The sequence below is a fragment of the Bubalus bubalis genome, chromosome 6 (assembly GCF_019923935.1).
Source record: "Bubalus bubalis isolate 160015118507 breed Murrah chromosome 6, NDDB_SH_1, whole genome shotgun sequence".
Lineage (NCBI taxonomy): Eukaryota > Metazoa > Chordata > Mammalia > Artiodactyla > Bovidae > Bubalus > Bubalus bubalis.
In genome coordinates, this window is record NC_059162.1 from 34,364,247 (window position 1) to 34,388,270 (window position 24,024).

General features: G+C 46.3%; 1 protein-coding gene and 1 long non-coding RNA gene across 4 annotated transcripts in view; one reads left to right on the plus strand and one right to left on the minus strand.

Annotated features, from left to right (window-relative positions):
- The first annotated feature begins 2,646 nt into the window (after positions 1 to 2,646).
- LOC123334033 lies at positions 2,647 to 6,232 on the plus strand. 2 transcript variants are annotated; one of them, XR_006551772.2, is made up of 3 exons: positions 2,647 to 2,706; positions 5,156 to 5,254; positions 5,949 to 6,232. It is a non-coding gene; the product is annotated as an uncharacterized LOC123334033 (long non-coding RNA). The 2 variants fall into 2 exon arrangements; XR_006641200.1 differs by lacking the exon at positions 2,647 to 2,706 and having other exon boundaries at positions 4,946 to 5,254.
- A 3,429-nt stretch (positions 6,233 to 9,661) lies between these two features.
- The window catches only part of ELAPOR1 (endosome-lysosome associated apoptosis and autophagy regulator 1), a 75,099-nt gene continuing 60,736 nt past the window's right edge, over positions 9,662 to 24,024 (minus strand). Inside the window, exons 14-22 of one of the 2 annotated variants that reach the window (XM_044944603.2) lie at positions 23,759 to 24,022; positions 20,781 to 20,954; positions 18,127 to 18,307; positions 17,720 to 17,816; positions 16,934 to 17,035; positions 12,627 to 12,753; positions 12,371 to 12,549; positions 11,472 to 11,637; positions 9,662 to 9,913 (exon numbers count right to left, since the gene is read on the minus strand). In XM_044944603.2, the coding sequence (XP_044800538.2) occupies positions 9,866 to 9,913; positions 11,472 to 11,637; positions 12,371 to 12,549; positions 12,627 to 12,753; positions 16,934 to 17,035; positions 17,720 to 17,816; positions 18,127 to 18,307; positions 20,781 to 20,954; positions 23,759 to 24,022 (1,338 nt within the window). In that variant the 3' untranslated portion in view covers positions 9,662 to 9,865. Of the gene's footprint in view, positions 10,354 to 11,471; positions 11,638 to 12,370; positions 12,550 to 12,626; positions 12,754 to 16,933; positions 17,036 to 17,719; positions 17,817 to 18,126; positions 18,308 to 20,780; positions 20,955 to 23,758; positions 24,023 to 24,024 lie in introns of both variants that reach the window. The other variant, XM_006052158.4, reaches the window with a different exon arrangement.

Here is a 24,024-nt window from a genome sequence, read left to right on the forward strand (position 1 = left end):
ACTGGACCCTCTCTCTGAACCTCTACTCTTTTCTCCATCTTGAGTCAAGAGAGTGGCAACATGTTTTAATCCCCAGATTACTTCAATTCAAAATTCCTCCTCTCCTGCATGAGTTAGGATACCTTTCTTAATCTGATTATTGAGTAAACCAAACTGTCTCTTTTGCAACCCTTCAGATCTTGGGGTAGGAGGAGTGGGATTGAAGTCTTTCAGAGAGACACTTGAAGAGACTTTTTCAAGGGGAAAATAGGAGATTTGAAGGCAGTTTAAGATATTGAAGTCATGTCTTGCATCTATGTGAAAATTTCTAGAACAAAGATTTCATCATATTTTAATTTTATAACATTCAGGCCTTTACAGTGAAGTATTCTGGTTGCTGATTGGAGCCAAAATTATCCAAAAATCTCCCTGATAACAAGAGCTTTATTTGAAGGGTTTGGGAATGGGCATACTCTTCCCTGGACTTCCCAGGTGGCGCTAGTGGTAAAGAACCCGCCTGCCAAGGGTCTGGACTATCTCCGGAGGAGGGTATGGCAACCCACTTCAGTATTCTTGCCTGGAGAATCCCATGGGCAGAGGAGCCTTGCAGGCTACAGTCCATAGGATCTCAAAGAGTCAGACATGACTGAAGACAGCACAAACGCACACATACTTTTCCACATCCTTCCCGCTTTACCAAGAGTTGAGAGTCCCACCCTCAGTGCCCCAAAGCTAACTGTGCTAAGACCTTGGTCTTATGCCATTTGCTTGTGCACCTGTCATGAGGGTATGGCATTGCTGTTCTGCTGCTGCTGCTGCTAAGTCACTTCAGTCGTGTCCGACTCTGTGTGACCCCATAGATGGCAGCCCACCAGGCTCACCCATCCCTGGGATTCTCCAGGCAAGAACACTGGAGTGGGTTGCCATTTCCTTCTCCAATGCATGAAAGTGAAAAGTGAAAGTGAAGTGGATCAGTCGTGTCCAACTCTCAGCGACCCCATGGACTTCAGCCTACTGTTCTACTCCCCAGCAAAGCTCTGCCAAGCCAACTCTGAGGTGTAGGACATGGCTAATACCAGTGGTGGAGCTGACTAGTAGAGACTCAGGGGGAGACTTAGAGAAACGCATTGTCTGGGTTTGGCCCCCTAGGTTCTGCATACCGAGGATGTTAGATTTAAAACCAGTGTAAAGGAAGTGTTGGAGCTACAGTCACTGAAGAAAGTGTGTAAGAGGACTGTCCTCAAAGGGTTGGGTTCCCTGAAATCTTCTGAGGGCAAGTGTTTGACGGGAGCTGACTGCTTTCCTTAGTGCCAAAGTGTATTGTTTGCTAAGTTTCAAAACAGTGATGGGTGTTCCTGAGGCTTCAGGGGCCCAGGCTGAGGGGAGGAAAGTCACTGTGCTAACCCTTTAAGGAGGTCATCAAAGTAATTGGAAGGATGGCCTTAAAATTCTGATCTCTCCGAATTTCCTTAGGAATTTTCACCTTTAGTTTTATTGTTAGATTACAGACATCTAAAGTGGAAGGATGAGGAACAGTATGCCTATTCCCAAATCCTTACAGACATCCCCCTTTAAAATGCTCACACTACCTGGTAAGTATAATAAATTAATAGGATATTTCATTTATCAGAATCACAGGATTTTTAGAGTTGGAGGTGACTTTATTTACTAGCCTAGTCATAATCTTTTCATCCTCTTGTCCCCCACATTTTGAAATATTTTTGTCTAACATGATTTTTAAAAAAGGATTCATTTTCCCTTGATAATCAGCCATGTATGGCTGCCAATTAGGATTTTCTTATTAGCAGGGAATACCTATGTTATTACACTGAATAGTTCCTGTCAGAAGCTAACACAGATCAACATAAATAAATACTTTTGTTACAGAGTGATGGTATGAAGCCATACCACTTTCAAATGGACTGATTTCTATTAGACTTTAATACTGAGAATAGTTCTTGGGTGCTGCATCTGAGGATTCCAGGGTTCAAGGAACCCCTTCTGGAAAATAGTTACCCCAACTCCTTTACTTTTTGTATGAAGAAACTGAGGCCCAGGGAAGTTAAGTAATGGAACCAAAGCCTGATTACTGGTAAGTATCTTGCTTTTGTGTTAAGTATCTTGCAGTCGTGTCCAACTCTTTGCAACCCCATGGACTATAGCCCGCCAGGCTCCTCTGTCCATGGAATTCTCCAGGCAAGAATACTGGAGTAGGTTGCCGTTTCCTTCTCCAGGGGATCTTCCTGACCCAGGTATCGAACCCAGGTCTCGTGCATTGCAGGCAGATGCTTTACCATCTGAGCTACTAGAGAAGCCTGATAAGTATCTACGATAGTCCTACGATAGTCCAATGTTTGGGCTTGTCCCTTTGTTAGCATTCCTTAGCAGAAAACAGGGCCTTGAGGAATCTGGCTAAAAAAAAAAAAATGTGACTTTATCTTATAGGGCAGAAACCATTGGATATTTGCATCTTTATCTCCACAGGACCTAGCACAGCATCTTACACTCAAATGCTCAGTCGCTTCAGTTGTGTCTGACTCTTTGTGATCCCATGGACTATAGCTTGCCAGGCTCCTCTGTTCATGGGGATTCTTCAGGCAAGAATACTGGAATTGGTTGCCATGCCCTCCTCCAGGGGATCTTCCCAACCCAGGAATCGAGTTTCTTGCATTGGCAGATGGATTCTTTACAACTAGTGCCACCTGGGAAGCCCCACACCTTACACTGGTGGGTACTTACTAAATCCCTGTTGAGTGAATGAGTTGTAGGGAGTAGAGAGAGGGGTTAGAAGCTTGTTACAGGTTCGGTTCAGGAAACAGAATCCTAGGTGAGATAGTACCATGGGGGTCCTGGGCAGCTTGTGGGCAGCCCAGGGGGAACAAGTACCTGCAGGGAAGGAGCTGGAAAGAGGGTGGGCACCCAGGCAGAGATGCCATCCGTAGTTTTTCACCAGTTCAGAGCTGGCTAATGTGGAAGGGCTCTCCTGGACCTTGCCTTAGCACCTCCTTGCTCTTCTGTTGCTCTTTTGGGTTTGGAGTAGAGCTCAGGATTTGATAAGCAAGCCCTGTCCTCTCATTCCTCTGCTGGAAGGAAGACTTCAATGCCTACCTCTTGGCCTCAGGAGATGTTTAAACAGAGCTTGCGAAGCCTTTCATGATCTGTTCCCTACCAACTTCTCTAATATGGTCCCTCTTTCTCTCTTGGCATTTCCCCCTTAAGCTCTGCATCCTGAGCTCTTTGTGGCTCCCCTTCCTGGCCTTGAACCTTTGTGCGAGTTCCTTCTGCCTTGAACTCTCATTTCCCACTCCTGTTCTCCAAACTGGCTAATTCCTCCTTCCTCCTGGAATTTTTCTCTGCTACTCTCACCTCTCCCCTCAGATTGGTTCAGCACCCTTCTAGGCTCTCATTGTCCAGAAACCTTGATCATATTGTTTCAGCAGGAACTGACAGCACCACCTCCAGATCTACTGCCCACTCCCTCCTGTTAGACCCACAGTAACAGGAAGTTATTGATATTTCTCCCAGCAATCTTGATTCCAGCTTGTGCTTCTTCCAGCCCAGCATTTCTCATGATGTACTCTGCCTCAGATCAGATCAGATCAGATCAGTCACTCAGTCGTGTCCGACTCTTTGCGACCCCATGAATAACAGCACGCCAGGCCTCCCTGTCCATCACCAACTCCCGGAGTTCACTCAGACTCACGTCCATCGAGTCAGTGATGCCATCCAGCCATCTCATCCTCTGTCGTCCCCTTCTCCTCTTGCCCCCAATCCCTCCCAGCATCAGAGTCTTTTCCAGTGAGTCAACTCTTCGCATGAGGTGGCCAAAGTACTGGAGTTTCAGCTTCAGCATCATTCCTTCCAAAGAAATCCCAGGGCTGATCTCCTTCAGAATGGACTGGTTGGATCTCCTTGCAGTCCAAGGGACTCTCAAGAGTCTTCTCCAACACCACAGTTCAAAAGCATCAATTCTTCGGCGCTCAGCCTTCTTCACAGTCCAACTCTCACATCCATACATGACCACAGGAAAAACCATAGCCTTGACTAGATGGACCTTTGTTAGCAAAGTAATGTCTCTGCTTTTGAATATGCCATCTAGGTTGGTCATAACTTTCCTTCCAAGGAGTAAGCGTCTTCTAATTTCATGGCTGCAGTCACCATCTGCAGTGATTTTGGAGCCCAAAAAAATAAAGTCTGACACTGTTTCCACTGTTTCCCCATCTATTTCCCATGAAGTGATGGGACCGGATGCCATGATCTTCGTTTTCTGAATGTTGAGCTTTAAACCAACTTTTTCACTCTCCACTTTCACTTTCATCAAGAGGCTTTTTAGTTCCTCTTCACTTTCTGCCATAAGGGTGGTGTCATCTGCATATCTGAGGTTATTGATACTTCTCCCTGCAATCTTGATTCCAGCTTGTGTTTCTTCCAGTCCAGCATTTCTCATGATGTACTCTGCATAGAAGTTAAATAAGCAGGGTGACAATATACAGCCTTGACGTACTCCTTTTCCTATTTGGAACCAGTCTGTTGTTCCATGTCCAGTTCTAACTTGCTTCCTGACTTGCATAGAGGTTTCTCAAGAGGCAGGTCATGTGGTCTGGTATTCCCCTCTTTCATAATTTTTCACTGAACTGAACAGGAAGTTGCTGTTGCTGTACTTGTGCAACAAGGAGGAACCATTTAAAAATGGTCAGGGAGGGCTGCCTGGACATGGGGAACTTTGACCCTGCCTCTCCCTCTGTTCAAATTGGAGCGAGGTGTCAATTCTCCCATCACTCTGTATATCTGTGCTCAGTCTCTCAGTCATGTCCCACTCTTTGAGACCCCATGGACTGTAGCCTGCCGGGCTCCTCTATCATGGGATTTTCCAGGCAACAATACTGGAGACGGTTGCCATTTCCTCCTCCAGGGGATCTTCCCGACCCAGGGATCAAACCAACGTCTCGTGCGTCTCTTTCATTTGCAGGCAGATTCTTTATCATTGCACCACCTGGGAAGCCCCTGTATCAAATTGAGAAAGCCTCAATTTCTCTGTTTCTCCAATACCCATTGTGGCTCTGTGGTTCTTAATTAAATGTCTTCTTTAAGTATTAGTCCAAGTCCTTAGTATCTTCTTGCCTGGTTACCTGACAATGTGTTTCACTTCACACATTCACCCCTTCCACTCCTCCAGTCCCAGTTTCAAGCTTGGCCATGTCTGCTGCTTATTTGATACCCTGGGACAAGTACAATATATGGCTGAATTCATGTCAGTGACCTGCAGCACTCCCAGGTAATTATTTATTCATTCTTGCAGCCCCAGTGTATGAGTCAGGGAGGGTTTCACAGTGGAGTGACTTTGAAAACTGGATGGGGGTCTGTCAGGTGAAAAGGAAAGCAAAAGCAGAGGCATATGTCAAGGCAGGGAAGTATGACAGAGCTTATGACTGAGGAACAGTGAAAAGTTCAGTGTGGTTAGAGAGGCATATGTCAAGGCAGGGAGGTATAACAGAGCTTGTAACTGAGGAACAGTGAAAAGTTCAATGTGGTTAGAGTGTATGGTGTGGAATAGGTGGTGCTAGTGGTAAAGAACTTGCCTGCCGTTACAGGAGATGTAAGAGACTACAGTTTGGATCCCTGGGTTGGGAAGATCCCCTGGAGCAGGGCATGGCAACCCACTCCAATATTCTTGCCTAGAGAATCCCATGGACAGAGGAGCCCGGCAGGCTATAGTCCATAGGTTCACCAAGAGTCAGACACGACTGAAGGGACTTAGCACAAGCACACACAGAGTATAAGTGTGTGCAGTTAGGGACCATGTATACCACATTACTAAATCTGTTCCTCACCTATTGTAGTGGGGCTAATACCTGCCTCTAGGCCTGTTCTGAGAACCAGGTGGACAATGTTATGAAAGAACTTAGTTCAGGCTTGATACGTAGAGATGTCTAATTAATGCGAGTTTCCTTTCCTATTTTCCTTCTTAGTTTAGATTTTGGACTTCCCTGGTGATTCAGTGGTTAAGAATTTCCCTGCCAATGCAGGGGACATGGGTTCAATCCCTGGTCCAGGAAGAGCCCACAGGCCACAGAGCCACGACGACTGAGCCCATGCGCCCTCGAGCCCGTGCTCTGCAACGAGAGAAGCCACTGCAGTAAGAAGCCTGAGTACGCCAACTGGAGAGTAGTCCCTGCTCCCTGCAACTCGAGAAGGCCTGCACGCATCAGTGAGGGCCCAGTGCAGCCAAAAATAAATACAATTTAAGACTTCAGATATTATCCTATAAGCAGGGGTAATATTTTAAATATTTAAATATGTAGGGAATTCCCTGGCAGTCCAGTAGTTAAGACTTCCTTACTCTCACTGCCAGAGAAGGCAATGGCACCCCACTCCAGTACTCTTGCCTGGAAAATCCCATGGATGGGGGAGCCTGGTAGGCTGCAGTCCATGGGATCACTAAGAGTCAGACATGACTGAGCGACTTCACTTTCACTTTTCACTTTCATGCATTGGAGAAGGAAATGGCAACCCACTCCAGTGTTCTTGCCTGGAGAATCCCAGGGACGGGGGAGCCTGGTAGGCTGCCGTCCATGGGGTCACACAGAGTCGGATACGACTGAAGTGACTTAGCAGCAGCAGCAGCGCTCTCACTGCCAAGGGCCTGGGTCTGATTCCTGATTGGGGAACTAAGATCCCACAGGCTGCATGGTGTAGCAAAATTTAATTAACTAGTTAGCCACCTGTATAACCCAGGTTTCCCTGGTAGCTCAGTGGTAAAGAATCCACCTTTACCGGAAACCAGGGTTTGATCCCTGGGTCAGGAAGATCCCCTGCAGTAGGAAATGGCAACCCACTCCTGTATTCTTGCTTGGAAAATCCCATGGACAGAGGAGCCTGTAAGGCTATACAGTTCATGGGGTCACAAAGAGTCAGGCACGACTTAGTGACTAAACAACAACAACAACACCCAGGTACCACCCAGTCCAAACAAATGTGGGTCACAACCAAGCAGCTGAGGGAATTCTTTGTAGGGACTAAGTGCCCTCAACTGGAGTAAAGGAAAGCACGGAAGCAGGAAAATTCAGCTGCACTGGGAAACAGTGGGTCCTTGATGTCCTCTAGGATTTTATCCACATCTAGTCCATGATAATCAATATCATACCCAAATAAGCTAATTTCACCTGTCTTTGTAGGCTCATTGTTATGTGGCTGGCTTCAGTGCCACCCACGAGAAAACTGAAGTGGAGGGGAATGGAACTGATGTGCTCGGTGTTTTATGTGTCCTCTTTTTCGATCCTCACCCAGTCTTGGGAGGTAAGGCATCATCAGGTGCGTTTTACTATTGTGGAGACTGAGGCTCTGATGGATGGCTGATTCCTCAGCAGGTGGTGAGATGCTTGTGGCAGAGGTCCCTCTTGCTCCTAAGTGTGCTCTCTTCTCTGCCACTCTGGGGTTCTAGAGTCCTCCTCTTCAGCTTAAGTTTTAAGGGCATTTACCATTTCTCACTCACTCATCCAGCCATCAAACCTGTCTAAGAAAAACAACTGAAAGGTATATTTTTATTTCACAAAAAAAGTGTGACACATGATACCCATCCCCTAACAAACTACAAACTCTTGGAATACAGAGTAAAAAGGAGATCCGATCAGTCTTGATGAGATAAAAATTTGGTTTCACAAAGTTGAAAAATCCATTACAAACTCTCTGTTGTATAAATATAGTCTGTCTTATCTTCAATGCAGAGTGAGACAAAAAAAAAAGTTTTGTTGGCATAAGAAATCCCCTGGTCCTTGAATACACCAGTCTTCATTTGTACTCTCAGCCAAATACAGGTGACATCTACATGATAAGAGTTACATGTGTATTCTTGGACTCTAGGTAACTAAAAGGGATTTAATATTTTATCTCCTGAGCCCACTCTCCCTCCCCTAAAAGCTTGTGCAAAACACTATAGTCTTAGTTTACTAAACATTTTTCCCATATAAAATAACACGTGTGTGTTCTAAATTTGACTATGGTAATAGGTGTACAATTCTATGAGTATACTAAAATCTGTTGAATTGTATGTTTTAAATGAGTGAATTGCATGGAATTTGAATTATACCTCAATAGAGCTATTTAAAAATATCTATCATTTCTAAGTTGCTAGGGGAGCAACAGATGACCATTATAGCATATCTCAGGAGTTCCTGGCAGGATGCAGGGAATATTTGCAGAAATCAGTACACTAAGGGATATAGAAAGGAGATCTTTGAAGTATTATGATTAAGTCAGTGGAGTTTGAAGTTGCTCTAGGATCACTCAGTTTCAAGATGTCAGAATAAAGAAATCAACGGGGTAGGCATTTTTTTCTGATTGATTCTAGCACAGTCTGTGTACCTTCTGTGGCCTTTGTCACAAAATAGTTATTTGGTGGAAAAGCAGATGCCCAGGGCATTGTTGAGACTATGGAAAATTTTAGGCTGGCACTCAGAAGCTGACTATCTGCCTCCATTGAGAGAAATTCCACCATGGCCACAGGTTCTGAGAGCCTGAGTCCCACAAGAGGAGAAAGAAATTAGATACCAAAGAAAAGCTTCTAGATTTATTGAATCAAAGGGACTGCCTGCCTTCAGTGATGCCGTTTCTGGCCAGAAGTCACAGCAGGGTTCCAGTTCTCGCAGACCCTTCTATAAGACCGTTGCCAGGGCAGCAGGGGTGGATCATTATGCAGTATTTACAAGTGTTGTCTCCAGGCTTGACCTACCAGCTGGTCGCCAAATGGCCATTTGAGAAAGGAGACAGGCACAAACCATGGGCAACTGGGCCCTGGAACCAGGACGTCATTCTAGCCAAATAGCGAGGGGAGGAGAATTGCCATTGGTTGAAAGAAAAAGAGAACTGAAACTCTTGCTCTGCTTTTACCATTCTAGTTAAAGTTCGTCACTTACACTTGTTGTGCAAGTCCAGAAAAGGGGCAAAGAGGCCATTCACTTTAGTCAACTTTAAGAACAATGCTTACTCAACTTTAAGAACAATGCTCTTACTCAACTTTAAGAACTGTGCTAACAGAAGGTGGGGCCAGAAGTCATTTTCGTTTTTTAGCAGAAGCAGGGAAAGACAGGGGCTTGAAAGTGCGAGGGTTCCCAGTTTGGCGAACACCTTGTCTAACTCCCCCGTGTTTCCTCCTAGAAAACTGATCTGGATCTACTTACTGCTGGGGCACGGGCTAGAAGTCCATGCCTTCTTGGCCAGCCTACAGGTTGTTTATTCTGTGGCCGAGCAGATGAACTAAGCTTAGAAGCAGGCACCATGGCCGCCTCAGGTCCAGCCCATTGTGGGCTGGTTTTCCAGTGTGGCCCCATTAAAAACCTTGACCTACTTGTGTTCTTTCAAAATATAATATGCGTGTTGCCTAATATGGTCCAAGCCTTTAGGTATGGGGTACTCAAGGATGAGGAATTTTCCCCACTGGCAATGTTTTGTCATTTTTAGGTAAAAGCAAATAGAGAATAAAGCTAGAACATCTGGGGTTGGGGCTTACCTGGTTCCCTTTAGTGTCATAGGGAGACGGTGGGAGGTTTAAAAAAAAAAAAAAAAAGGCGATGCTAGGGGGAGAAGAGATCCATCAGGGCTTTGGGCATTTTCTTGACAAACTTTTTCCTTTGGTTCCAGTGAGAACAGTTATAGCTTACTCAAGAAAAGGGAATGAAGTACCCAGTTTAAAAAACAAAATAAAACCTTCCTTTATTGCCTCTTTGTGCTTATCAAGCCTTTTCTTACCCAGGGCTTACTCATCTGGCCCCAGCCTGTCCATTATACCAGTTGGAGCCAGTTATGCAGGAGAGAGGAATCCAGGCAACCAGGAAGATGGTCCATAAGGGGATGCCAATACCCTCCTCACCCAGCCTCTCTCCCAGAGAGATCATGAGCTGAGGGCAATGATCAGGGGAAACTCCTGGCTGCTTCTGCCCTGAAATAAGAGGACAGGAGGAGTCATTTCTATACTTAAAAAGAGAGAAATACTTTTGTTCCAGAGCAATAAGAAATATGAACAGATGAAGCTATGGCTCTGAAGGCTGGTCCATTTTGGGAAACAAGATGCAAGCAAGGGAGTAATATATAAACAAAGTACGGGTATATTTGGCAGGTTTGAGGCAAGCAGAAAGGAAGGTTTGGGTACTCTATAAAAAAACAAAGATCTGGAATTCAAACTTCTTCTGATAAGGCCACAACGAAGAGATTTCCAGCAGTGGGTGTTGCAGGAAGGTGGCACCCACATTGCCACAGGCTTGCAAGGTAATGTGTCCAGGTAAGGAGGCAGGTGAGGCAGGGCAGTGTCCCTCACAGGTCCATGTCTGGGCCTCCTGAGGATGTCTTCAGTGGCACCGAGTCAAACCCATCAGGAGTCCTCTGAAAGAGAGATGGTGACAGGAGCTGGCTGCTGCACATGGGCAAGTTTGGGGAACAAAGGAGAGAAATGGAAAAGAGGTGACAGAAAGAACCCTCCTGAAATTCCTGCTTTCAGTGGCTTCGTGGAAACATGGACATAAGATGGCCTCTATTCTTCTTGCTGCCTTCAGTTAGTCAGAGGATGAGAAATATCTTTAAATCCCTTCCTTTGCATCTTTGTTGAACTCTAGAAGTTCCAGAAAGACCTAAGTGTCCCAGGGTAAACTGTTCTCCCATTGGTTAAACAAAAAGCATTTAAGGTCTAAGGAGGCCAAGGGAGTTACCCTGCAAGGTCAGCACAAAGGGAATGAGATTTGGCCAAGTAAACACCTACCCATCTTCCTTTCCTTTTCTGTTGCCACCCTCCCCACCCAGGTTGGATAAATTGGTCAGGGCAGCAGTGAGCTGTAGGTGCTGGCACAGTGGGGCTGCAGAGGGCCATGGCCCTGGAGGAATCACTCGAATGCTGTCTGCTTGCCCCAGGCCCAGCAACAGCGTGGTCTGTCTAATGTTTATGAGCTTCAGACTCATTCACCCACCCATACAGAGTCAGCTCTCCCAGTTCAGAACTGTTCAAGAGTGAACAACTTAGATGAAGCTGTGACTCAGCCCCCAAAGGACAGGGGCCTGACAACCAGGGGACAGCACCCTCCACTGGCCAAAGGAGAGCCTCACTTCTACTGGAAGTTGATCCTAGAGGATCATCCCTTCCCCTCTCTCCAAAATACAAAAAGGGTTTTGGTTTATTGTTTTGCTTTTTGGGAACGAGGTTGATTCTGAACCACATGGGTGGTTCAGTACTCCTTCTGAAAGTTAAAAGGCCCAAACAGCCCATCCACTGGAGTACATGTTGGCAGACAAGGAGCCTTGTGCAGAGCAGTCCTGGGCCTCAGGGGAAAAAGTATTTGCGTGAAAATACAGAAGACAGAAGCCAGGATTCTCAAGGCGGGAGGAGAGAAGAGAATGGAGGGTAGGGAGCAGAACAGTGGTCCCTAAACAGTCGGGGGTCTCAGTGTCCTAGGACTGATGTCCTCTCCTGGCCTCCAGGGTGACCTCAGCGCACTGGCCATCGTCCCTACCTTGGAGGTAAATGATTTGATCTTCCCAAAGAGTGACTTCTTGCTGGTAAAGATGAGGTCGTCCTCCACGTCCTCGCCTTCCATGATGGCACAGCTGTCAGCGGCTGGCAGGTCACAGTCCTTGAGGGTAGCGTTCATCACCAGCTTGGAGTACTTGTACTCTAGCCTATGAAACAAGGGAATGGGGAAGACAAGACACCAAACTGTAATAAAAGGAAAAGGAGAAAGGTTGGGCTAAAAGGAGATATTCCCTTACCATGGGCGATGGAACTGAAACGTAGCAAAATGGTGTTAGGCTGGGGGTTTGGCGAGGGAATGTGATTCCCAAGTCAAGGATCTTTTCTCTTAAATCTAGGTGTTTCTCTGATCTCAAAGCTGAACAGAAATCATGAAACTGTAAAACCATTTTATCATTAAGAATAGCAAATCAAGAATTCCTTTTGCATTTCTTTTGACATCTAACAGCTTTCCATAGACTGCCATGTGGTACCACCCCTGCTAGGAGCTGACGTGCGTATGTGTGTGCGGAGTCACTTCAGTTGTGTCTGACTCTTTGTGACCCCATGGACTGTAGCCCACCAGGCTCCCTTGTCCATGGGATTCTCCGGGCAAGAATACTGGAGTGGGTTGCCATGCCCTCCTCCAGGGGATCTTCCTGGAGGAACGGAACCCATGTCTCCTGCATAGCAGGCAGATTCTTTACTCCTGAGCCCACTGGGGAAGCCCCTAGGAGTCAGCATAACCAAGGCATATCCTGGATGAGTGGCTCAACAAGCCTCTGGCCAGAGTCACAGGGACTGTAGCCAATACCACAGAGCAGCCCTGTGAATTTATACTCTCAGATACTCTCCTTCCAGCTCAACAGTCCAGCCCTGGCCATCCCCAAACCCATCACATACTTTTGATTCTTTTTCCAAAAGTAACAGGTCAAGACGGTGAGCAGGATGGCGGTGCAGGTGCCTGCGGAGATGCCCACTTTCAGCCAGAAGTCTATCGTTTTGCAGATGGTGACTCTCTGCTCAGGCAGGGAGATGCCACCGGAGCACAGCTTTGGTTCTCGCCACACGTAAGTAGTCTTCTGTTGGGGAGAAAAACAAGGAACTCAGATATCACACTCGCCTGTCTCCTGGGAAGTCCCCAAGCAGAGACGCCTACCTGGATGCCGGCCACACAGCTGCTGACGATAGCATGGTAGTCGGCAGTTGAGCAGAGGGGGCAAGCGGCCACGCTCTCCCACAGGAAGTGGAAGTTACAGCCATCACAGGTCCCATCGGAGCACTTGCTAACAGAGCAGAAAGGAGACTTGAGCGCACGCTCGCTGGACTGTTGGGAAGATCTGGGTGGAGTCCTATCATTTCATAAATTGCCTGATCCGTCTTCTCCTTGTCGAACTGTCAGTTCCATCGTGACCCTTCCAACTAGTTCTTAGCCTTAGTCTTGCTCTCTGATTTCCCTGATGATAGGAGGCCTTTCCAGCCTTCATCAGGGCCCCCACCCTTTGCCCGTAAGTTTCTGCCGACATCAGATGAGAACTCATGTAAGCTGTCTGAGCTCTAGCACAGCTGCCCAACTAACCCCTCAGAAGCTCCTGTTCTCCCCATGGACATGGGACATTTTGCAAAAGTCACTTTTTCCCTTCATTTTAAAGTTTTTATTTTCTATTGGGGTATAGCCGATTAACAAACAATGTTGTAAGAGTTTCCGGTGAACAGTGAAGGGACTCAGCCATACATGTGCATGTATCCATTCTCCCCCAAACTCCATCCAGGCTGCCACATAACACAGAGCAGAGTTCCCTGTGCTGTGCAGTAGGACCTTGTTGGTTATCCATTTTAAATACAGCAGTGTGTAGATCTTCCTGTGGAGGGCTGGGTGTGAGGGGCCAGTGTTTGGGAATGAACTTCAGGTCACTGCTGTCTGCAATGTACTTTACTGTAATATTCGCAACAAGAATAGTGACCATACATTTTAACACCACTGCTGGGTCACAGTGTGCCTCTTGGCTCCTCATCTCCCTGATCAGTCGTTGCCTAGCAGCATCATTTTCCAAACCATCTTCCTCAAGACATGGGTACCCTCAAGATGTTAGTGTTATGTGAAAAGAGGAAGGGGGGAAAGGTTGTTGTTGTTGTTTAGTTGATAAGTCATGTCTGATTATATCACAACCCCCATGGACTGTGGCCCACTAGTCTCCTCTGTTCATGGGGTATCCCAGGCAAGAGTACTGGAGTGTGTTGCCATTTCCTTCTCCAGGGTATCTTCCTGGAGAATTGAACCCTCATCTCCTTCATTGGCAGGCAGATTCTTTACCACTGAGCCACCAGGGAAGCCTGGGGCTTCCTGTAATCAAATTAGTTCAAGAGTCCTTGATTTAGTGCCCTTGGCTATTAAATTCAAAATTGGGTCTTTCAGCTGTAGAGAGATTCTTAGGATTCCCTGCTGCTGCGGCGGCGGCGGCGGCAGCAGCGGCGGCGGAGGCGCTTCAGTCGTGTCCGACTCTGTGCGACCCCACAGACGGCAGCCCACCAGGCTCCGCCCTCCCTGGGATTCTCCAGGCAAGAACACTGGAGTGGGTTGCCATTGCCTTCTCCAATGTGTGAAAAGTGAAAGTGAAGTTGCTCAGTCGTGTCCGACTCTATGCGACCCCATAGACAGCAGCCTACCAGGCTCCTCTGTCCATGGGATTTTCCAGGCAAGAGTACTGGAGTGGGTTGCCATTGCCTTCTCCGTAGGATCCCCTAACCTTTACTAATTTGATAATAAGAAGGATCTATTATCTCATTGAAGAAAGTAGGCAAAACCACTAGACCATTCAGGTATGACCTAAATCAAATTCCTTATGATTATACAGTGGAAGTGAGAAATAGATTTAAGGGACTAGATCTGATGAACTATGGACGGAGGTTCGTGACATTGTACAGGAGACAGGGATCAAGACCATCCCCATGGAAAAGAAATGCAAAAAAGCAAAATGGCTGTCTGGGGAGGCTTACAAATAGCTGTGAAAAGAAGAGAAGTGAAAAGCAAAGGAGAAAAGGAAAGATATAAGCATCTGAATGCAGAGTTCCAAAGAATAGCAAGGAGAGATAAGAAAGCCTTCTTCAGCAATCAATGCAAAGAAATAGAGGAAAACAACAGAATGGGAAAGACTAGAGATCTCTTCAAGAAAATTAGAGATACCAAGGGAATATTTCATGCAAAGATGGGCTCGATAAAGGACAGAAATGGTATGGACCTAACAGAAGCAGAAGATATTAAGAAGAGATGGCAAGAATACACAGAAGAACTGTACAAAAAAGATCTTCATGACCCATATAATCATGATGGTGTGATCACTCACCTAGAGCCAGACATCCTGGAATGTGAAGTCAAGGGGGCCTTAGGACGCATCACTACGAACAAAGCTAGTGGAGGTGATGGAATTCCAGTTGAGCTATTTCAAATCCAAAAAGATGATGCTGTGAAAGTGCACTCAATATGCCAGCAAATTTGGAAAACTCAGCAGTGGCCACAGGACTGGAGAACGTGTTTTCATTCCAATCCCAAAGAAATGCAATGCCAAAGAATGCTCAAACTACCACACAATTGCACTCATCTCACACGCTAGTAAAGTAATGCTCAAAATTCTCCAAGCCAGGCTTCAGCAATACGTGAACCGTGAAATTCCAGATGTTCAAGCTGGTTTTAGAAAAGGCAGAGGAACCAGAGATCAAGTTGCCAACAAACGCTGGGTCATTGAAAAAGCAAGAGAGTTCCAGAAAAACATCTCTTTCTCCTTTATTGACTATGCCAAAGCCTTTGACTGTGTGGATCACAATAAACTGTGGAAAATTCTGAAAGAGATGGGAATACCAGACCACCTGACCTGCCTCTTGAGAAATCTGTATGCGGGTCAGGAAGCAACAGTTAGAACTGGACATGGAACAACAGACTGGTTCCAAATAAGAAAAGGAGTACGTCAAGGCTGTATATCGTCACCCTGCTTATTGAACTTCTCTGCAGAGTACATCATGAGAAACGCTGAGCTGGAAGAAGCACAAGCTGGAATCAAGATTGCGGGGAGAAATATCAATAACCTCAGATATGCAGATGACACCACCCTTATGGCAGACAGTGAAGAGGAACTAAAAAGCCTCTTGATGAAAGTGAAAGAGGAGAGTGAAAAAGTTGGCTTAAAGCTCAACATTCAGAAAACGAAGATCATGGCATCTGGTCCCAACACTTCATGGGAAATAGCTGGGGAAACAGTGGAAACAGTGTCAGACTTTATTTTTTGGGGCTCCAAAATCACTGCAGATGGTGACTGCAGCCATGAAATTAAAAGACGCTTACTCCTTGGAAGGAAAGTTATGACCAACCTAGATAGCATATTCAAAAGCAGAGACATTACTTTGCCAACAAAGGTCCGTCTAGTCAAGGCTATGGTTTTTCCTGTGGTCATGTATGGATGTGAGAGTTGGACTGTGAAGAAAGCTGAGTGCCAAAGAATTGATGCTTTTGAATTGTGGTGTTGGAGAAGACTGTTGAGAGTCCCTTGGACTGCAAGGAGATCCAACCAGTCCATTCTAAAGGAGATCAGTCCTGGGTGTTCTTTGGAAGGAATGATGCTAAAGCTGAAACTCCAGTACTTTGGCCACCTCATGCAAAGAGTTGACTCATTGGAAAAGACTCTGATGCTGGGAGGGATTGGGGGCAGGAGGAGAAGGGGACGGCAGAGGATGAGATGGCTGGATGGCATCACCGACTCGATGGACGTGAGTTTGAGTGAACTCTGGGAATTGGTGATGGACAGGGAGGCCTGGCATGCTGCAATTCATGGGGTCGCAAAGAGTCGGACACAACTGAGCAACTGAACTGAACTGAACTGATTATCTCATTGAGCTTCCCTGGTGGCTCAGATGGTAAAGCACTCGCCTGCAGTGTGGGTGCCAGGGTCCATCCCTGAGTTGGGAAGGTCCCTTGGAGGAGGGTATGCCAACCCACTTAAGTATTCTTGCCTGTAGAATCCAGGGCTACAGTCCATGGGGTCACAAAGAGTGACTGAGCGACTAAGCACATTATCTCATTATCTCCAGTCTCATTATCTCATTTAATCCTCATAACAACCCCCGAAGGAATTTATTATCATCCCCATTTTGCAAATAAAGAAGAAGAGGCCTAGAGAAGATAAGAACTATATCCATAACAGAGCTGGCAAGCATAGGAGGGGAATTGAATCTGGCCCTGGCCATTAGTCGCTCTGCTACACAGCTGCCCACATGCTCTAAAGAGTGAGGATAACTTCTACTCTTCTGCTCCATCCTTGACATCTAAAGATCTAGGGTTTGGAACCATGACTGTGTCCCCAAGAGCCCATTAATGGAGCTCAGATGATTTTCTCTTTTGCTCTTCTTCAGTAATCTCTGTTTGGTTCTTGAGATGGAGTGATGCCAAGAAAGGGAGGCTGTGTCACAACCCTTTACCTTGGCAGAGACAGACTTCCAGGAGCAGGCTTGAGTGGACTGCATCTGACTCGGATGGTGGTTGATCTCCCAGAGCTGCAAGACTGGGTCACATCATTGGACCTGCAGAGCAAACAGCCGCCATGGGGGAAGAAGTCACTCATTGGTGCCACTGGAGAGCTGCTAAGTGAAGTCAGCATGAAACAGATACCTGGCTGGGGAAGTCTGGTCTGACACATAGGAGAGAGTGGGGGGTCAGGGAGATCCGGTCAAGGAGAAATGCACTGGTCTAGGAAAGGCTGTGCTGTGCTCAGTTGCTCAGTCATGTCTGACTCTTTAGCGACCTCATGGACTGTTGCCCATCAGGCTCCTCTGTCCATGGGATTTCCCAGGCAAGAATACTGGAGTGGGTTGCCATGCCCTCCTCCAGGGCATCTTTCCAACCCAGGGATCAAACCTGTTGTCTTCTGGGTCTCCTGAATTGCAGGTGGACTGTTCACCACTGAGCCACCGGGGAAGTGCTAGGAAAGGCTAGCAGATGCATTAAGATTGGAATCTCCTTAGGCGGGAGGGGTTGTCCACCCCAGGTCATCCAATATTCCTCACTGCCACCAGGGGCACACCTGCCCCAGGTAATACTCAAGTAGCTGGGCTGGGGAACTCAGCCTTTAGAGCTCTCTGCTGGGCGGGTCTGCTAGACCCTGTTCTGACTTGATAAGCAGTAGGTGGCTAAAGAGGGAGGGACGCCACAGAGATTGCAGAGAAGCCCTGGGTTTCACTTGCATTAGCCCGGCCTCTCATTTTCACCTATAAAAGAAGATCACGTCCGGTATTCCCAGGGACTCCGGGTGGAAAAGTTCAGCCGGGGAGGTGATGCCATCCAGAGTCATATCTGTTGTCACGCCTGCCAAATGAGAGCTCCTAATTAGTTCTCACTAGTAGCATTTAGCCGGCAACCACTTCAGTTCTTCCAATACCTGTTCGCATCCCACCTTCCTTCATCTCATCACATCCCTGAGTGGCTCAGGAGAGGGCAAACCAAAGGTTTATCAGTGGCCCCAGGGGCCCTTGGTACCCCAGGATGGAGTCAGAAACAGAGGTCAGGAGGTTGGGCCCCTCACCTGGGGCCTTTTAGCTTAGAGTCTGGGAGCCTCACTCACTCTCTCTTCACACAGACACACACTCAAACAGGTGAGAAAGACGGAGGTACTCACCGATAAGCCGGTCTGCGAGGCTGACAGGCTGCGAGGACACCCCGGCCTTGTAGCCTGTCACCTCTGGGGGAATGATGACCGCCTGGCACACGTAGGCTGTGATGGGTTTGGAGAAACCTGACTCACCCTCGGGGATCCGGAGGTCGGTGACATTGTCAGTGCACACGGACATTTTCCTACCCTGGGCAGGGGGTGCGGGAGGAAGTGCGAGGGAATGCGTCATCACAGAAGAACTCCCGAAAGGGAACAGGGAACAGTTTCTCCACGTTTAAAACTTTAGCCTTCTAAGAGCATGCTGCAGTGGAATGATTCATCCCCGTGCTAATTACAAGACAGATTTTAAAAGATAAAGAAATCTAAGAATAAGGCCTAGGTGTCCTAGTTTCTGGAACTCTGGCCCAGAGAGCCCCAGTCTTTTATTTCCTTGGAATCACCTGGAGCCCCTTGTGAGCAGGGTGTGATGTGGCAAACTGATTGGCAGGTCTCATCTACCAGCCGACCAGTCAAGGGCCCCCTTACCCTAGTCAGATCTCTAGGCAGGTCCTGAAATGTGCAACTGACCTCATGAAATTGATTTGGGCATCTGGCCTGCTTCCCATTCACTCTCTGTGTCTTCCTTGGAGCTGTGATTCTACCATACTTATCTTGGGAGAAGAAAAGGCAACCCACTCCAGCATTGTTGCTGGAAAATTCCATGGACAGAGGAGCCTGGTGGGCTACAGTCCATGGGGTCGCAAAGAGTCAGACAAGACTGAGTGACTAACACTTTCTTTTCTCATCTTGGGAGGACTTTCCAGAGTGTCCTGGGGGTTAAAACAAACCCCATAACCAGCCCTCTCCCTGCCTTGAGGTAGAACGTCTTAGGACCAATTGGAACCTATTCTATTTAAAAATATTTATCACTAGAAGAAAGACTGCTTCTCCTGCAGTCTGTAACAATGCAAACTCTATAGAGTAGAACTCAAGAAAACAGTGGGAACTGGACTCCTTCCTCGAGATTTTGTAATAGAAGAAATATTGAGATATTTTTCCTTCAAAATCCTTTAAATTTATAGATGAATTATAATTTGTTTGCTAATATTAGGTCACTTGTTCAATATTTTAAATTGAAGTGGACTAAGCATTTAGAATGTAGGATTTTCAAAATGATAAATTTAATTAGAAATAGACCCAATTTGCTAAATCTGGTGTCTTACTTCATGTTCAAGATTCTAAGAAACAGAAAAGGAACATAAGAACAGAAAGGTATCTTTACATTATATAAGAATAAGGGAGCAAAGAAAATAAAACTCATAGACTCTCCAAATTCCCATCTTTTCTCTCCCAACTCACCGAATGAACCTTTTGCTACATGGGGCTTGCTTTAATTAGTCTCCAGTCCCCAAGTTATCACTAACTGTCACTTCAGAGGCTTTCTTTTAACTTCTTCAAAGACTTTTTAAAAACGGGAAAGAGACATTTGTCTCTAATCTTTCACAGATAGTTTATTTCTTGGCATGTTCTCTCTATAAACACAAACCAGCTATTTTGCACGCTGCAGAAGATGGGTAGACGCTGTGTGGTGTAAAGGCCTTACCTCTACACAGAGTCACAGATTAAATGCTCAAGATGCTGTTTATTTTGCAACATTGGAAACTAACTTTCCAACCACTGATCATGGCTTGTTAGTAATTTAGTCAAGTGCAGGGTGGTGTGATTACCCTTTACAAATATTTCCACCTTTTAAATTCTCATCCAAAATATTTGCAGCACCCTGAAATACTAATGGTAACATGTAGTGTCAGCAAAGATACATGTAGATGAAATTATGAGTAGTATATTTTATCTAGCTTCTAGAAAACAAAAGACAGGTGTCATGATTTCTGCTGCTGCGTCACTTCAGTCGTGTCTGACTCTGTGCAACGCATAGACGGCAGCCCACCAGGCTCCCCCATCCCTGGGATTCTCCAGGCAAGAACACTGGAGTGGGTTGCCATTTCCTTCTCCAATGCATGAAAGTGAAAAGTGAAAGTGAAGTCGCTCAGTCGTGTCCAACTCCCCGCGACCCCATGGACCCTGCAGCCTACCAGGCTCCTCCGTCCATGGGATTTTCCAGGCAAGAGCACTGGAGTGGGGTGCCATTGCCTTCTCCAGACTACTTTTTTAAGGAAAAAAATCTTTCTCGTGCATAGTTTTTTTTTTAATCGAAGTATAGTTGATGCATGAGTATAGTTTTTATATAATCATTTTGAGGAAATAAAGGTCAGGGAGGAGTTAATGTACACCTTATTCTATTTTATTTAAGTAATTAACTTATTTTGGCTGTGCTGTGCGACTTGTGGGATCTTAGTTCCCTGACCAGGGACTGAACCCAGGCCCCAGCAGAAAACACACCAAGTCTTACCCACTGGACCGCCAGGGAATTCCCCACACATTATTTAATTTAATTTATTTTTTAATTCCCCTCATCTGATTTTAAACACGTTCATTTTCCTAAATGTTTATAATCCAAATGATTTTATTTTAGAGGAGAAAGTCCTCAGGAAGAATAATAACCATTTGAAAATCTCTGAATCTGCCCCATCCGCTACTATCTGAACCTCCTGTGTCCTCTGGCCTCTGATTCGCTGGCGCCCCCTTTCCATTCTCATGCTTTCAGTACCTATACAGCTTACCTGATTTCCGCAGAGACTGAGGGTAAAGTGGTGGAAGTATTTCAGTCCTTTGGAAGTGAAGCTCGGCCCTCTAGCCAGAGAGACGGTTTTTTCCAAAGCCAAGAAGTTGTACTCGAAAGTCCTGGTCGAAGTGCTGACTGAGAAGGTACAGTCATTGTAGCACAGGGAGTGGATCTGAGGGGAGAGGGGTCCATCAGGCTGGCTTCACAGGCAGGGCCTCGAGGGGGCCCGTGGAGAGTGGCATCAGTCACCCCAGCCTGGTCCAGCCCAGGCAAGGTGAGAGAAGAGGAAGTGTGGATTAGGGGTGGGCATTAAAAGATGTGAAACAGGAGCTAGGGAGGCTGTGTACATCTTGCCATTCCAGTATTAACACATATATGATGTATAAACCTCTCATTTTTCAGTAGGTAGTTGGATCAGATTCTGTACCTTGTTCCTATGCCTCGATTATAAAACTCCCTCAACAAACAAGATAGCCCTTCTTACATTCAAGCAGAAAACAGCACTAGACACTCACCTAGAGCCAGACATCCTGGAATGTGAAGTCAAGTGGGCCTTAGAAAGCATCACTATGAACAAAGCTAATGGAGGTAATGGAATTCCAGTTGACCTATTTCAAATTCTAAAAGATGATGCTGTGAAAGTGCTGTACTCAATATGCCAGCAAATTTGGAAAACTCAGCAGTGGCCACAGGACTGGAAAATGTCAGTTTTCATTCTAATCCCAAAGAAAGGCAATGCCAAAGAATGCTCAAACTACTGCACAATTGCACTCATCTCACACACTAGTAAAGTAATGCTCAAAATTCTCCAAGTAAGGCTTCAGCAATACGTGAACTGTGAACTTCCAGATATTCAAACTGGATTTAGAAAAGGTAGAGAAACCAGAGATCAAATTGCCAACATCTGCTGGATCATTGAAAAAGCAAGAGAGTTCCAGAAAAACATCTATTTCTGCTTTCTTGACTATGCCAAAGCCTTTGACTGTGTGGATCACAATAAACTGTGGAAAATTCTGAAAGAGATGGGAATACCAGACCACCTGACCTGCCTCTTGAGAAACCTGTATGCGGGTCAGGAAGCAACAGTTAGAACTGGACATGGAACAACAGACTGGTTCCAAATAAGAAAAGGAGTACGTCAAGGCTGTATACTGTCACCGAGCTTATTTAACTTACATGCAGAGTACATCATGAGAAACGCTGGGCTGGATGAAGCACAAGCTGGAATCAAGATTGCTGGGAGAAATATCAATAACCTCTGCAGATATGCAGATGACACCACCCTTATGGCAGAAAGTGAATAAGAACTAAAGAGCCACTTGATGAAAGTGAAAGAGGAGAGTGAAAAAGTTGGCTTAAAGCTCAACATTCAGAAAACTAAGGTCATGGCATCCAGTCCTATCACTTCATGGCAAATAGATGGAGAAATGGTGGAAACAGTGGCAGACTTTATTTTTCTGGGCTCCAAAATTACTGCAGACAGTGACTGCAGCCATGAAATTAAAAGATGCTTACTCCTTGGAAGAAAAGTTATGGCCAACCTAGATAGCATATTCAAAAGCAAAGACATTACTTTGCCAACAGAGGTCCGTCTAGTCAAGGCTATGGTTTTTCCAGTGGTCATGTATGGATGTGAGAGTTGGACTGTGAAGAAAGCTGAGCGCTGAAGAATTGATGCTTTGAACTGTGGTGTTGGAGAAGACTGTTGAGAGTCCCTTGGACTGCAAGGAGATCCAACCAGTCCATTCTAAAGGAGATCAGTCCTGAATATTCATCGGAAGGACTGATGTTGAAGGTGAAACTCCAATACTTTGGCCACCTGATGCAAAGAGCTGACTCATTTGAAAAGACCCTGATGCTGGGAAAGATTGAAGGTGAGAGGAGAAGGGGATGAGAGAGGATGATATGGTTGGATGGCATCACTGACTCAATGGACATGAGTTTGAATAAACTCCAGGAGTTGGTGATGGACAGGGAGGCCTGGAGTGCTGCAGTCCCTGGGGTAGCAAAGAATCAGACATGACTGAGTGACTGAACTGAACTGAAGTGGAAGAAGGGTGCCCAGGATAGCAGAAGAGAAGCTACAAGTCTGTCAGCCCTCCCCCACTTAAAATTCACTGACCCCCAGATTCCTTTTTCCAAGTCTCTTTATAGGAAACTGAACCATAAACCCCTTTCTTGCTCATTTTAAGGTCCTCATGTGTTAATGGCCTCACTCAAGTGTCAATCCCTCCCTTTACAGCAGAAGAGGCTGGGGGGGAGGAAGTTTGTGGCAAGAGTCCATGGTGTCCCAGTGAGGTTGCCAGAGATCTGCAGAACTGCTGCACTTACTGCACAGCTAAGCTGAGCAATGTCTGCAGGCTGCGTAGTGTCTTACAAATGCATAGCCAGTTTGTGATCAGTAAAATACAAGTTCACTGAAAAGCATTAATGAATAACTAAGAACTTCTGGTCATAGGATTCACTTTCTCAGATTCAGAAAACGCATGGGGCAACAGCACTGCTGTTCTACTTTAGAAGAAAGCCCTGGGAGAGGAGACAGCAATGAGAATTAACTACATGTCCCAGCAAAGGCGGGTTACCATTCCCAAGAAAGGGGGGCAAATTCCTTTGATAACAAGCTGGAATGAAGTAGGCTGAATTTGAGCCACAAGTCCCATGACTGCTTCCCTTTGGGTCTCTGCACAGATGCCAAATAACCCTCTGGACCAGAGGGCCACAGATCTCCATTACCCATCACCTGAAGATGAGACTTGTCGATGACTGAGACCCAGACCCTGAAAACCAACCAGTACAAGCTGAGAACTCTCCATCTATGGTCACACCCTGGATGGGTTTCCTCTAGGACTCTAAGCTGGGAGTGTACCAGGGGGAGTTTGCATATCAGCCCCTTAAGAACGCCACCCAGGACCTGGCACCATCTGAGCTGGCCCATTCAGAGACGCAAAGTTAGGATGCTTAGCCAAGTACTGGCACCTTGTTGCTCTTGGTCCCTGGACCACAGGGCATGCAGGCCTGGGCGCCATAAGGCTGGTGGGCTTTCAGGATCGTGTTAGGGGGACAGGAGTGGCAGGTTCCTGAATCCCGATCAATATAGTAGCCAGCAGGACAAGAGGTGCAGGAGGAGCCCATGTCAGAAGCTTCCAGGGCACACGGACGGCAGTAGGAAGCCACCCCGTCCATGACATTGGTGACGTTGATGGAGTAGATCTTGGCGACATCACTGGTATATTTTCTTCCCT